Source organism: Pteropus medius, unplaced genomic scaffold (assembly GCF_902729225.1).
Source record: "Pteropus medius unplaced genomic scaffold, Ma_sr-lr_union100, whole genome shotgun sequence".
In the NCBI taxonomy this organism is placed as follows: Eukaryota; Metazoa; Chordata; class Mammalia; order Chiroptera; family Pteropodidae; genus Pteropus; species Pteropus medius.
In genome coordinates this window covers 17,564,599-17,580,274 of record NW_024344240.1, presented here as the reverse complement: position 1 = coordinate 17,580,274, position 15,676 = coordinate 17,564,599, and the positions used below count along the sequence as shown (strand labels likewise).

General features: G+C 31.2%; 1 protein-coding gene across 1 annotated transcript in view; it reads left to right on the top strand.

Moving 5' to 3' along the window:
- The first annotated feature begins 460 nt into the window (after positions 1-460).
- EPYC (epiphycan) overlaps positions 461-15,676 on the top strand; it is a 35,363-nt gene continuing 20,147 nt past the window's right edge. Inside the window, exons 1-2 of the mRNA XM_039869332.1 lie at positions 461-550; positions 2,859-3,039. Coding sequence (XP_039725266.1) covers positions 2,872-3,039 — 168 coding nt within the window. The 5' untranslated portion in view covers positions 461-550; positions 2,859-2,871. The remainder of the gene's footprint in view (positions 551-2,858; positions 3,040-15,676) is intronic.

Here is a 15,676-nt window from a genome sequence, read left to right as displayed (position 1 = left end):
GGTTCATTGTTTCATTGCTTTCAAAGAATTCCAAGCAATCAAAATAATTTGAATATATACCTTTTTTACTTACACAACATTAAACAGGTAAGGCTTTGTAATATTTACTGAATTTCAGTTAACATTAATGAAAAGTGAGGAAAGTAATTCAAGACATGCAAGGTTTAGGAAAATAATTTGTTAGAATATTTCTGAAATATCCATCTATATTATCACTGCATACATAACTTCTTTTCTTAATTGGTGAATTACTTATAGATGAGATATATTTAAACCAACTTTTTCCATTTAAAATTTTTAAGGTAACACATTAACATATTTATATATTATGTAATTTGGATACTACTATTTAATTTGAGTGACTATAAAGCAGTTTGGGGTTTTTAAAGACTGAGAAGTATTTCTCAAGGTTAGCTTTTGCAAACAGAATATTGAGTGTTACAAATTCCACCTCCCACAGACCAGAATTCACAACCATTGGTCGGGGGCAAATACCACTGGCTCTGTGTCCTCAGTCACTTCATGCCATTTCATCAAGTAGAAGCCAAAGGTAAGTTTTTACACTTGCTTTCTTCTTGGGTTAGAGACCTTTTTTTTCTCTACAATAACAACCTTTAAAAAAATAATTCAACTTGCTTTAATATCTCCTGGTGAACTTTGATTCAAAGGATTGAGTTTAATTTTTATATATTTATATTTATATTATTCTTGGAAAATACAAAATTCTGCATTAGCTCAGGAATTAATAATATACAAAATAGTTGATCTTAATAGTCATGACAGATGCCAATAAAATTATAGCTGTTTCCAATGTATTCCTTAGGTGGAGTGCCCTGACACAGACCATATTCTTTGCCAGTATAGACAGGCATTATTGATTATTATTGATTGAAATATTATACAAAGGAAGAAAATGATAAGATTCAGGTATTTAAAAATATGTTGATCATACTAAAATTATACATTTAGAATATATTTTCAAGCTGTTTATTTTAAAGTTTTACATAAACATATATTTTCAAAATATTAAAAAATGGTGTCAAGTGAACAATAATTTTGAAGTTTTAACAAAAACACTACATTAAATAATCTAATTACTCAAAAGAAGAAATATACTTTTTTTAACTAAAAGTGGATATATGTTCTTCGTATTTCCAAGATTCACACAGACTGCCTTATTGCTGGTAGGGGATATGCCAAATGCAGGTAAACTCTAATGTATAGATATTTATAATCAAAAAAGAGTATAAAGTGAAAAAAATTAACAAATGCATGATTTTCTTTGAACAATAAAAGTTGCCAAAGATGTATAAGGAAAACATATATATTTTATAGGTTAGTGGTAGCCACTGTTACTTCTCACTTGAATATGGAAGAATGGCTCCTGGAAGATTTGCAAATCACACCATTTTATTAAGATTTGCAAATTACACTGTTTTATTAAAGACTTTGTTGGTAATTGCAAAGAACAGTTCCAAATCTGCAATACTGTAAAGGCCTCTGCAAAGACAAGTAAAACAGAGGTTTAGTTTATCCAGCCTGAGTAAAAAATTTATTTGAAGAAAGCATAGGAAGGAATAAAAAAGAGCTCTTTGTACTGCTTCTTATTCTCAGAGGAATTTCATATCCCTCTGCTGAAACCTGCTTCATAAAGACTTTCTTTAAGTCAGTGAAGGTCAATTTGTCTGCCAGTGCATTCAAGTTTATAAGGAATGTTTATCATGAATTCCCTTTTATATGTGTGTATAGGTACAAACACCATACATACCGTTTTCAAAGTAAACTCAAGAAGTGTATCCAATATACAAAACCTTTAAAATTAGACATGTTGACAAAAATTTTACAAATAATTTGCTTCATCAAAAATAGTCTCTAGGTAACATTTTTCATAGGCCCAACTTAGATGTTTAAATTAATCATGAGGGTTTTTTTCCTAAAATAAAATGTATTCAAAGGAGTACATATAGAACTAAAATAATTGAATTGATAAGATCTTGACTAAATCTTAAAAAACATAACATTATCATGGAAAACAAGAATTGTGCTTATTAAAGAATTACAAAAGATTTCTTTAATCCCACATATGTGCAAATCCTCCTCTAAAGTAATCTTGCCAAATAGTATCTTTTAGACATGTATTCCTATTGATTCTGAGTTTAAACTTTAGATAGCTATTAAGAATTGAAATAAAATACTAAAGACTAAGAGAATAATAACAAGTTTTTTAAAATATTGCATAGATACTAATGCATGCACATGTTCAATTATCTCTATATTAATAATACCAGAGGCAACAAAGAAGTAAAAGAAAACAATATTATTTTGTCTGAAAAAGCTCTAGGCATGAATATACAAGAAACAGTTATGAGTCCTAGTTGTATCACTTGCCAATTCTGCCTTGGTTCCCTCATCTGTAAAACAGTGTGACAATTGAGATGATTATCATCATCATCATAGTCATCATCATTCCTATGTCCTAGAGTTGATGAAAGAATTTTAATGATTAGTCAATGGTAAAACTCTTAATGTAAAGGCTTTTGTGAATAAGTGCATCACACTATCTTTTGGTATCTCATTTTCCCCATGTTTCCATACAAAATAAAATCAATTTCATTATGATTACAATATCTACTATAAAAGCATGAATAGGTTTGTGCATTAATTTGAACATCTGGTAACCATAGTCCTTGGAAGCTGTACAATTTCTTGTATTATGTTTATAAATTATCCATGTCAAGAAAGTTACCAGCTTGAGTTCCTCAGTATTGACATTGATTTATCTATCATTCCTATTTAATGCAAACTATTCATAGTTATTATCAATTAAATATTTATATGTTTTAATATTTTATAATTAGGAAAGTTTGAAAAATGAAAGCATTAGCAAGACTCATTCTGGGACTTGTCATCTTTGATGCTGCTGTGACTGCTCCAACTTTAGAGCCCATCAACTATGACTCAGAAACTTATGATACCACCTTAGAAGATCTGGATAATTTATACAACTATGAAAACATACCTATTGTTGGTCAAGCTGAGGTAACTTTTAACAGCATTGTATAAAAATTATTTGGAATTATCCTCTTCAAATAGATTTTTGTTTATTTATAAGTAGATATCTTAATAATTTCATATGAATCTTTTCTCCAGAATACATTCAATCTGTTAGAAATTAATATTGGGGCACTATTTTACTTTCTTAAGTTTACTTCATTTTCTTTTTATCTCCTCAGAAAATTGAGAAAAAAAAGTTTCTATTAAATTAGAGCAGAAAAAGAAATAAAGAAAAAAACAGTCAGTAAGGAAAAGTTAAAATAATACATATGCAATGATGAGGAAGTCTGGGAAGTTTGAAGTAAAAGGAAAATATGTGAGATTAAAATGAATTAGAAGAAAATAAAAAGAATGCAGAGAAAGGACAATGTTTTGGGACTTCGCTGTATTCCAAGAGCAAATGTGTTTCCCTAAATGACTAATAATCTCTTACAAGTAATGTAGGCATTGGCAAGGTTTCAGCCCATCTCATAAATCAGATATGACATGTTCCTGATTAAATGCTAGGCTTTTAACATAACTAAAGGATACAGATTAATTTTTTATGAATCAGAAAACAGACCTTGAAAAGCTGGAGTATAATTAATGTATAACTTTGACAAAAACTAATTAAGGAAAAATAAACCAAAAGGAAAGTTACATCACCTTTACAAAATCATAACACATTTTGGGCAGTAGTTCAAGCATAAATCTTCTTAAAATAACTATTTTTGATAACTAGGGAAATCAAATATTTAGATGAAAGCATGTCTATAAACTGTATAGAATGTAGATGTATATTTATTAAGATGTTAAACATTCTCTTTATTGTTTATGTTGCCTTATGAAATACTAAAATCAGAATATCACGATACAATAATTTTCACGAATCTCTCCTTACCCTATTTTCTTTCCCTGTCTTTCTCTCTTTGCCCTTATTTTTTCTCACTGTCCCCACCCTCTCTCTCTTTCTCGCTTTTTAGTAAAGTTTCAGGCTTGAATGCAGATTACTTTTTCTCTTCACATTGGTTGTGATTGTTTTCTAGGTATTAAAATTCACCCTTTGATTTATTTCCCTATATGATTTTGTTGTGTTAAGAAGATTGTCTGTTAAGAATTTCTGGTTGTTAATACCAATTTTGCTTTATGTGCTCTCTATATTTCCAACTTAATTCATCAAAATAGAATATAAGAAGAAAACTTTCCAGTGCTTAACTCATCTAACTCTGCTCCTTTTTCCATCTTGCATAAATATCTTTAAAAAACCTCAGTGCATATCTGCAGGTGTCTACCAAATTAAATATTTTAGTGTAAACTTATTTGTCGTTTCTCTAAGAAATATTTTATAGGATCAAAAAGTGTGGTGAGCACCGCAAGTGAATCCTCTATTTTGAGTAATGTTAGAGAGCGAATTCAAAGGACTACCTCTTCTATTCCCTTCAGAAGACCAAGTGCACAATAGAGGGAATACTGTTTGAGAACAAGGCTGCCTTAGGCAAAATTGTGAAGTCAATGAGTTTATCTGCAGATCTTTTTTAAGTCATTCCTTGCTGTCAGGATGCCTTTTGCTGTCCAGGAGACCCAAGTCAATCTCATGAGATTCTGCAGTCAAATTCTCCACCACTCTCATAAATTCTGAAATTCTTTCTGCCACCAAAAAAATTTAATCTAATAAATATGCCTATATAAAGATAATTTAGTTTGCAACATGTCCTCAGTATTTTTTCTTTTTTTTAATTTCTGGAGTAGCATATCAAGTATATGGAGTTGTATCTTGATATGCCCCAGCCCTTACCTCATGCAAACATCTCTAATTTTCACATGGGCCGAACTCAGAATCTTAACAACTAAGGGCTCCAGGAAGCCACTCTAATCTCTGTGTTTGATTGAAACATATAATTATCCTTGATTTAACAATTATTTGTGGTGAAATCATATTAGAAAAACAATTTATAGGTAGACTATATATATGTGTGTGCTATTATAACGTAACACATTTGAAAACATAAACTATAAATCATTTTTTAAAAAAATTATAAGGTTCATCCAGTACCAAAAATTCATCAACCAACCCACTCACCCACCACCTATAAAAAAAATCTAAAAACAATGTGATAGAGTAAGTTAGATACGAAGAACAAAATTCAAAAAAACTTTAGCTTTTCTTTTATATATTGTTGTACGAATAAAGAAGTAGTGTATAATTCCTTGTGGAAAGATGTGAAATAAAGGCAATAAACTCAACCATGTGAATGGATTTTAAAATATAGTTTTTCATGACATTAATTTCTTGGATATAGTCTTGGAAGTTCAGATATTGTGACTCCTGGTAAGATTATTTATTTCAGCTTTGTAAATTAAGGGCAGCTTTGTAAATTAAGAACATATTCCATATGTTCTCGAGCTTATGTGACACTTTTTGAATAAACATTGGTAATATACCCATATAGGGTACAATCGATGAAAAAAATTGATGGTAAATGAAATACATGTGGAATGGTGGAATAGGAGTTTTTACTTCTTGTCCTCAGTGACAAGAGTATGGTTCTGCCTGTTTTAGCCTAGAATTTATCTATAGAAAAGGCAACTTATAGTCTGAAATTATAAATTTATAGGTTAATCGAACAATGTTTCTAAATGCCAGGTTTTTTTTTTTCTTATAAATTCTAAGACTTGACATATTAAACCAATAGGGTAGACTTTTTGGTTTAGATTTTGAATGATTAATCCTTAAGAATTCGACATATGTGTAAGATAGAATTCTAAGATGTTCCCTAAATGGCCCATCTTCTGGTGTATCCACATCCTCTATAATTCTTAACACCATGAATTTATTGGGATACCACTCCTATAATTAGGCTACATTACATGGCACAGTTAAAATTTTAAAAAGATTATCTTGGTTAGCCTGACCTAAACTCATGAGCCTTTTAAATCAGTGTCTTGAGGTTCGGGACAAAATGAAAAGCATGAGAGAAATTCAGCGCATGGGAAATTGTTTCTGGCTTTAAAGATAAATGAGTCCACAAAGCAAGGAATGCAGAAGTCTCTAGAAGCTGAGAGAATCTGACAATCGGCAGGCTTATAAGAACCGCAGTTTTATAGATACAGTAAAGCCCGAGTTCCACACAAGATCACAGCTCTAGTCATCACCTTAATTTTGGCCTTGTGAGACACTGAAGAAAGAGTCCAGTCAGGCCAGCCCTGGACTTCTGACCACAGAAACTGTGAGCTAAAAAATAGGTATAGTTTTAAGCTGCTCAGTTACTGGAATTTCTAATGTGTAGCAATAGAAAACTAATAAATATGTACTAATTAAACATTTTTTTCTGAAAACCAAATTCGGGGATATATCTGGTCAATAAGCGAAATCCTGATCCTCAGATTTAGAATCTCAATAGAGCTTTATTGATTTCTACTGGTAGTGCTATATTCATTATCTCCTTAGTGGTTGGAAAAGGGTCATGAAAGTATTTCTGGTTTGGAAAATTATATGCAATAATAGTATTCCAGACTGATGACTCAGGTGATTTCTGATGATCTAGAATATGCAGGACCCGCTGGATTCTGTTAGGAGCAGGTTTTAGGCCCAGAAATTCTATTGTAATGCTCTGTATTACCCAGTGAATATATTTGTTGATATAACATAAAACCTTTGCAATTTTTACTGTGCTTTTATTATACTTAAGTAGTATGAATAAGAATTGGTTGTAAACCATAAGACCAAAATACAGACTTTTTGCTTCCTGATGAATAACTAACCCTGATCAAGCACTTATTATGTGCCAGGTACTATTTTAGGGATATCAAATGTATTATCTCATTTATTTCTCACGATACAACTATGAAGTGCTATTGTTATTTCCAATGAATAGATGCGGATATTGAGACAAAGAACAGGTAAGTAACACAATTACTAATATTATATAAGTAATAAGATCACACAATTACTAATATTATATAACCATAGTGATGACCTTCTCATATCAGAAAATAATCTTTAGCAGGTCAATGAAAGATTATACTATCCTCTTTCCATTTTCAACCATTTTCTAAGTTGTTCTTTTAACTTAATATGAGTTTTAGTTCAACTGAATTTCAAGTGCTCTAACACTCCTAAAAGAGAAAGAAAATCTAAAAGTAAGTTTTATAGACAACTAACTGTTATTTAATTACTGTAAGAAAGAATGCTTTAAAACTAATTACTTAAAAGAATAATTGTGGATAGGCATTCTCCAACATATATCTAGGTTATGGGCAATCATATATATATATATATAATTTTATTTTTTTACATATATAATAGCATATATGTAGTATTATCATACATGCTTTTTAAAAGTGTCTCATATACTTTCTGTAATGAGATAAGGTATGCATTCATAAGTAAATAAATAAAACTAATAAAAAATATTAGTAATAATTGACCAATAAGAAATTTCTTGAATGAAGAATGCTTTTCTATAATTCATATTGATTTGAAAATTAATGCCAATTTTTCTCTTTTGTAGAGAGATCAAATAGCTAAATTATTTAAATTATTTTTTATAAAGAAAACTGCTATTGAAATAAATAAATTTAGCTCAAAAATAGCATTTATAGGTGGAAAAGCTATAAGTTTCATCAAAGGAATTAATATTAAATTTAATGGAGTTGTAATAATGGGAGACAACTTAAAGAAGTAAGCTGAATCATTTAACAATTAAGCAATGATTTATTTTCTTTTGTCATTATGATGAAATGGTGTTATGCAAAATAATTTTGGAATATCTGTTGATGTCCTGTAACATCAGAAATTAAGTAGAATCAAACTAATTTTTCTCTACTTATGGAAATCAATGTCTACTTCAGATAATGATATATAAGAAGTATTTTAAAATTAGGTTATCTAATAACCTAATAACGTGATAAATTAGTATAGAACTTTGTCAATGCTCATGGCTAGCTTGTCTCAAAAATTATCTGTATTTTCTGAATGAAAAGTAACTAAATCAATAATATTCTACTATGTATTTCCTCTAGTGTCAAAAAATGTGCCATACTTTTATTTTTATATTTGAAATTATGTCTCAGTTTGGACAATTTATACAGTATGTTTCAAAGTTTTAAAAATATTGTTTGCATATACAGAAACTTTTATTGGAAGAAGTACTTGTTAAAATTACTTGTTAAAATTTCAGTCAATCTGAATTAAATATTATTTTCAATTTTCAGGATATGGTGGGGAAAAAAGCTAATATTTATCTTTATCTTCCTTCTTCACCAAAGATGATCTGCAGAGTGAGAGGGAAGAACTTTACTGACCAGTTTTAGTAGGGTTTTCTGATTGACTTTCCATATGTTTCTTTTAAAAACAGTATTAAACCATTTGATCCTTAGTTTAAGCTATTTGAAAATCTCAAAAAAAAATAAGCAACAAAAATATACAATCATATGAGCTCATCAGGAAAAAAAAAGAACACTGATAGTATTTGCCTGTGACTTGTTTGTGTTTGAATTTGTATTATACATTATTTATGAGACCATGAACCTGTTAATTCTCATAACTATCCTTTGAAATAAGACATGATTATTATTATTATTATTATTATTATTATTATTATTAACAACTGATGATCAGAATTTTGCCCAAGGGTGTTCAACTAGTAAGTTTCAGAGTAAAATTTAAACCAGGTTCTTTTAATGCCAAACCAGAGAGACTTTGACATTAAAAGCCTCCATTGTTTTTCAGCTTTTGCTCTTTAATCTTTACTTGTTAGCTGTGTACAATACTGAGGTTTCTTTTCTTTGAAATAAAGTAATTTTATTATTAGAGATCAGAATAACAAGAATTTTCAAACGATTATAATGAATACAATATCTAAGCAACTCTCTTAGCTGTCAAAGTATTTAAGGGAGAGAGAGGTAAGATGATCCTTCTGAACTGAAAGCTGCTTTGTTAGGAATATGAGGATTGAGCAATCTTTGCCAAACACATTTCTTCCTCATTCATTTTCAAGATAAAATAGAAAATAACACATTGCCGGTGTTCATGGTTACTTTCTTTTAGATAATTAATATGGATCACTTAAATCAATTTGAGCACTAGACATGTTTAGAACAGAATTCCATTGTGCTTAACATATCTACATGTCAGTATTTGAAACCTGTAAGAATGTTCTTTAGTCACCCAGGCGGAACAGCTTAGAGCTTTTTAACATGTTTGGAAATGAATTGTTGACTTAATGATAGCAACACTGAATAGCTTCAAGATTTATCAAGTGTTGGGAAAATTTGGAAGAAAGAAATTTAAAAGTCTGTTTTGTTTAACAAAAAACTTAGTCTGTGCTGGAGTAAAAATCCAAATAACATTCCAAATTTCAAATACTTTTTTTAAAATAGGAGACAGACCTGTAATTTAAGTACTATCTGCTGAAGAACTGGACTTACTGGTTAGGAACTTAGTGCTACAGTGGGGATCCTGAACTAAGTGAATAAATAGGTGAGGACATGTGCATCCCAATCTGTCTTTGCCTGGGCACTTAAACTATTAACACACACATTATAAAGAATGGTGGGAGAAACCACTGGCTTTGGTGTTGGCTCATGTATATTCCTGTTTTGTCCTTTGAAGGCAGTTTTCACGATGTTGAGTGACATGGGCTCTGGATGTAGACTCCCTTTGTGTTAGTCTCAGGTCTGTCACGCTAACTGTGTGGCCTTGGACAGTCATACATCTCCTCTAAGCCTTAGCTTCTTATTTATAAGATCCCTAGTGTGGATTAAATAGAAAACTTGTTAACTGTTTAACTTAGAGCCTGGCGCATAGCAAATTTTAGTAAATGTTAGCTTTACTATTAAATCTCTTATTTAATCAACAGCTACTGAAGCTAACCCACTGGTGATCAAGAAAGTCTTTGTGGAGGTGATGAGATTTGAGCTGTAATTAAAGTTAACTCCTCTGATAATTTAGATTCACTTATTCATCTTTTGCTGAGAGCCAGGAATAGGGACAGATAAATTAGACCAAGCTTCTCCTTGTCCCTCAGGAACTCTCAGTGTAGACATCTTATAAACACACAATTTCAACACAATAGAGGAAGTAAAAAAAATACATAAATACAAACAAGATCTACAGTTATCTATTGGGACATAAGAGGTCTTTGAGTTCAATCACAAAATACATACATACACTGACAGATTATGTACCCAAATTTATCATCAGTCACAGACATGATAGCAAAACTGAGATATAAATTATCTTCCTCGTGTATTTATCCACTACCTTTTCTGAAAAGTATTTGAGGCTACTTACATGAATAAATATTATAATGTGTACAAAAGTGATATATAAACATATAAAATAAATACAAACAGATAAAATATAAGTAAATATAGATAAATATATATAATATATAATCTCATAAAATAATTTATAAATTATATAATATAGAATATGTTGTATTATATTCTTCATAATATTATACCTTATGTTATTTATGAATAATTATTTGTTACACCACATTATGGTATAAATAATATAAGTTAAGAAAGTGAAGCAAAGAAAAAGTAAGGTTGGAGAACATAATATGAAACCAAGAGTCAAGTACAGATATGAAAATGTATACTATTTTGTATGATAACACATATAGAAAAATATAATACTGAAGTTTTTCTATGCAATAAGGGTTAGGTTTTAAGGGACCCGTACATGCTCCTCTTATGTCTTACTTGACTTCAGAATCAATTGACGGACAGAAATGGGACTCAGACAAATGAGTTCAAAATATCCCTCTTATTACTATTAAAATCTAGGTTGAAACTTATGACTTAAGTCTGAAGTAACTATGGACTTCTTAATTGACTAGGTCATCCCAGTCAAGGCTGGTCAACTATAGGCCTCAGAACAGTGCCTGATTCAATAAATCTTAGTGCATGCATGGAGGGGCCAAACAGAATGGACGCTCTTGACAGGCAGGCAATTCTCTCCCAAAGGGAGGATGAATGACCCAGGCTTAGTTCCTTCTTTTTACCAATTACCCTACCAATTACTCCCTGAGGAAGAATGAGTAAAGGGGCCAACAGATGATGCAACTGCTCCCCAGTATGCTGGCCTCTCAAACCATTAGCCTTAAGCATTAATTTCAAGATAGCTCTCTCCATCAAGAGAGAAAACTCAACCCATTTTTAGGACAGTAATGCTTCTATTTTCCTGAGACTTACTCCCATGCCAATCATCACTCTTAGGTGTCCTCTGGCAGCCTGCAGATTCTGCAGATTTTGACCCTAGAAAGATCTGAAATAGATCCAAGAGCATCAATGAATTTATTTCAAAGTCCTCTCTGTACCTGAGGTTGAAATTTCACTATCAATTTTATATTCTAATTCAGATTATATCAAGCCACATTATCTAATAACATATGAGAGGCTCTGCAATTAAATTAAATTAAACTAAATACTAAGTGAATAGATTCCAATAATATAATTCCAGAAAGATAAAGATGACACAAATTTATATGTAGCTCCTCTACTTCTATGAAGTTTTTGAGGAAAAATAAAAGACTACAGATAAACATCTCTTGAAAATTAAAGTCTCAGCTTATTTGAATCTAAAGAAAGTATAGTACAAAATCAGGATTGCTTGCCTTGTGATTTAAAAGTCCAAATAATATGTAGTCCAAAAGGTCTCATCCCTAATTCCTTTTACTTCACCTCAGCTAGATGGATTCTTAGTGTTTGTATCAAGCTAGATTCTTTTAATAACTGCAACCTGAGTGGACTCTTCCAGATACAGATGTAGTTCTTTCAGAGGCATATAAATTGTTATTAGTTCACTACCAAGCCTTCTATGACCTTGATATTTAAAGAGAATAAAGCATTAATTGCATTCACATTATTATCAGAATACTTATCCTAACCCCCATCAAATTTAAAGACCAAGTTAAGTCTGAGTATCTGAAATAGTTGTTCTAGGCAAAAATATATTCCCCAAACGAGTATATAGTGTTGCCAGAAACCCGAGAAGAGACTTGGTGGTAATGAGAAGTCAGAAGATGGAAATCTTGGTATAACCTCATCCAGATGTTGTTCAGCTTATGTTCACTGTCTCCGGCCTGTAAACAGTGATCAGGGGATTTAACAAACCCTCCAGGTCATTCTGACGCACTTAAGATATGAGCAGCACTGAACTAAGAAATAATCCCTAATGTAATAGCTTTTCTCTCAGAGTAGCGTTTGAAATATTCCTGTTTTCTAGCACAGTTTTTAAACATACGATGGTGCAGGCCCAGTCACCAGGTTTACTTGAAATGTCTTTCTCTTTTTTTTCTGCATCCTCAAAACCTTTGAATTTCCATTTTTCTGTAGCCCTGTTTTTCTGGCACCTGATGCTGCATTGAGTTTGTGTCTGTCAGGTGACAGACTTTCTCGTGAGCAAAAATTTCCAGCCAGGAGAGTTCTTTGCTTAGAAGCTATGTGCCCCAGTGGCTTCTACCCTTGTTTTCGGTTACGAAATACACAAAATTTACCTCCCAAAGAGTTCCTGCTCTTCTACATGGTTTCCCTCTTCCCCCTGCTCCTGCTGGAAAATCAACCTCAGCAGATTCCTGAACTGATGATGCTGTTATTTCTAAACCTGTGGACCCTTGGGGCCTAGTGAAAAACAATCCTTTTATCATATTCTCATCAAGATATTACTCAACATTTCAAATTTCCAGGACTAAATTACGATTTCTGTCTTCTTCAACATCCTATTCTGCAGAATAACTCTCCTCTCTAGTGTGGTAGTTCTCAACCTTGGCCATATATTTAAATCACTTTTAGAGTTTTTAAAAATCCTAATGTCTAGGCCACATGCCAGACTATTGATATCAGAATCTCTAGGGGTAGGATCCAGATTTGACTCCTCCCAGCTATTCTTTCAGTTTGAGTCAGTTACTATTTTTGTTTAACCAGTTTAATACACATTTTAATTTGGTCCCTTTACTTCCCTAGTACTGTGTGTTAAATGATTTCTCTTTTCTTTCTGGTCCAGACTTTTTGCTTTTCTAACATAGTCCTCTAGATTTTGTCTCATGGTATCTTTCATAGGGACAGATAAAAATTGATAAATTATAAATCTGTCCAAAGTAACATTGTTCAAGAAAATTTTTAGCAATCTTCATATTTTTGAGTTGCATAATCCTTCCCGGGATATGTTCTATCACACTAGTTTCTAACCCAGGATTGGACTTGACCTCTCATTGTCCTTCCTAGCCCTCTTTGATATGCCAGAAAGGCTTACACTGTGTTTATTAAGGTCCACACGCAGGTTTGAAATAACTCAAGACTTATTGATGTTATCATCCATCAGGTTGTACAATTATTAGCTTGTGACATCTATGCACCCAATATAAGATACTGATAGGTCAGCCCTAAAAGATAACCACAATGACATCATGCCATTCTTTCTGCTCACAGTTAATGTAGCCTTTAAAAAGTAAATATTATTTATTCAAATATCTATTATTTACTACATTTCTTAACACATAAGAGAACACAGAAAATATACCTAAAAGATATTGAGACTGGATCAAACATTTTTGTAAGCACTTCCTTTGCTTTATGTTATTATATAGTTGACATATGTAGAGTATTTTACTCTGGTTCTACAGTCATCAACAATCCTTTGATTACAATTAGCTTCCAAAGGGAGACTGCAGAGACTACCAAAAATATATCTGTGGCAATAAGAAAGTTCAGCTTAGCATTTCAATTTAGTCTTTTGAGTTTGTTTAAAGTAATTCTGTCTCTAAGAGATAAAGTCAGGCTTCTAAATTTGTAAAATTTTGCAAAGTTTTACCATTGATACTGAACAGTAGAAAAAATTTTAATGTAATAATTGTCTTTTTCAAAAGCAATTGGCTATCAGCTGATCTGCCCTGCAACATCCTCTGTAAGTGCACATGTTATTCTATTCAAAATACCCTGTAATGATATATACATTATCATCATTGTCATCATCATCATCATCATCAGTGAATAACAGTTTTATTCAGAGAAGTTTTACATATTAAAAGGCATGGTTTATCATACTCTGTGCCTTAATAAAGGTTGTGTTAGAAGGAACAATTTGCTTTGTTTTAGAATGAGAAAGACTGAAACCTAAAATAATAATAATACTAAATTACTCTGTCATAAAACAAAGAGCTAGAGTTTAGAAGTTTCAAGTTTCTTGATTTTCAGTCCAATTTCTTTGTTTTCAATTACGGTGATTGACTCCCTCCCTCACATCCATTCTCATGAGATTACTGATTTCAAACTACACTAAATTGTCCTTCTGGCATCTTTACGTAGTAAAGAGAAAGGAAACATGAACTGACTTTGCTATGAGATAATGTTACTAAAGCCTTGCCAAACTTCCCTACCAATGTTATTTTGGGACGTTCAATTAGAACTAGATGATACATTTGTAAAAACTAGATATTGGAAACTTATTAAGTTTCTGGAGTCTAAGGGGATGATAGTGAATGGAGCCCCGAATAAACTGGGATAAAACTGAAGTAGGAAATATTCCCGACAATTAAAAATGGAATTTTACTATTTTCTAGCAACAAAAAGAAATTAGAAAATAAACATGTGAACAATAACAACAACAACAACAACAACAACAAAAATACTGAGATCCCAGAAGAGAGACAGACTGTCAGGGTATAATTAAATGAAACCTTCAAATCATCATCTCTTATTTCTTTTATATCAACTTTGTGAATTATATGTTGCATTAAATACAAAGAATAATATAATATTTATTCATTTAGAGATATGAATTTATAAAAAATAGCCATACATACAGATAGATTTTTTAAAAACTAAAAAAATCATATACATAATATTCATAAATATGTATATAATATTCTAGCAAGACAATATCAAATGTTATGATTTTGTACTATTTCGACATAAACAAGACACTAATTTTCATATTTGACCTAAAGACATTCATTAATTATATAGATTTATTACTTTTGACTTATCAAGTTAATAAAATACTAAGATGTAAAAATAATTAAGTTAAAATATGATGAATTAGATAATAGATAAGATGAATTAGGAAACAGATAAGAAAACAAAAATTGAAGAAGTCTGTATTAGGGCAAATTACATTGGCAGATCTAACAAACAACTCCAAATCTCAATAAAACTTTTTATCTTGTTGAAAGGACTATCCAGTTCAGGCAACAGGTTTACTGTCTTCCAAGTAGTTTTTCAGGCATTAAAACTTCTTTCATGCTAGAACTTCACTATCTTTACTTTGGGACCTCAAAGTCATGATGATATATTCTATTGACAGATTGATGAAAGAGAAAGAATGTGGAGAAAGTATACTTGCTCTTCACTGATTTGGACCAGATGTAACATATTACTTCGTCTCCCATTCAACAGGCCAGAACTAGCCACATGATCCAATCTAGACTCAAAGAAAGTGAGAAAATATGTTAGCTGAATACCCAGAAGGAAAATGAAACAGTTTGGTGAATACACAGAATAGTGTCAGCCATCAGATTTAACCAGGCTAAAATTTCATTCTGACATAATACTTATTTCTAACGAAAGTGAGAGAAAACTATAATAAATGCTGCTTAAATTTTATAATCTACTTACGTTAACGTTATGTGATCTTTTT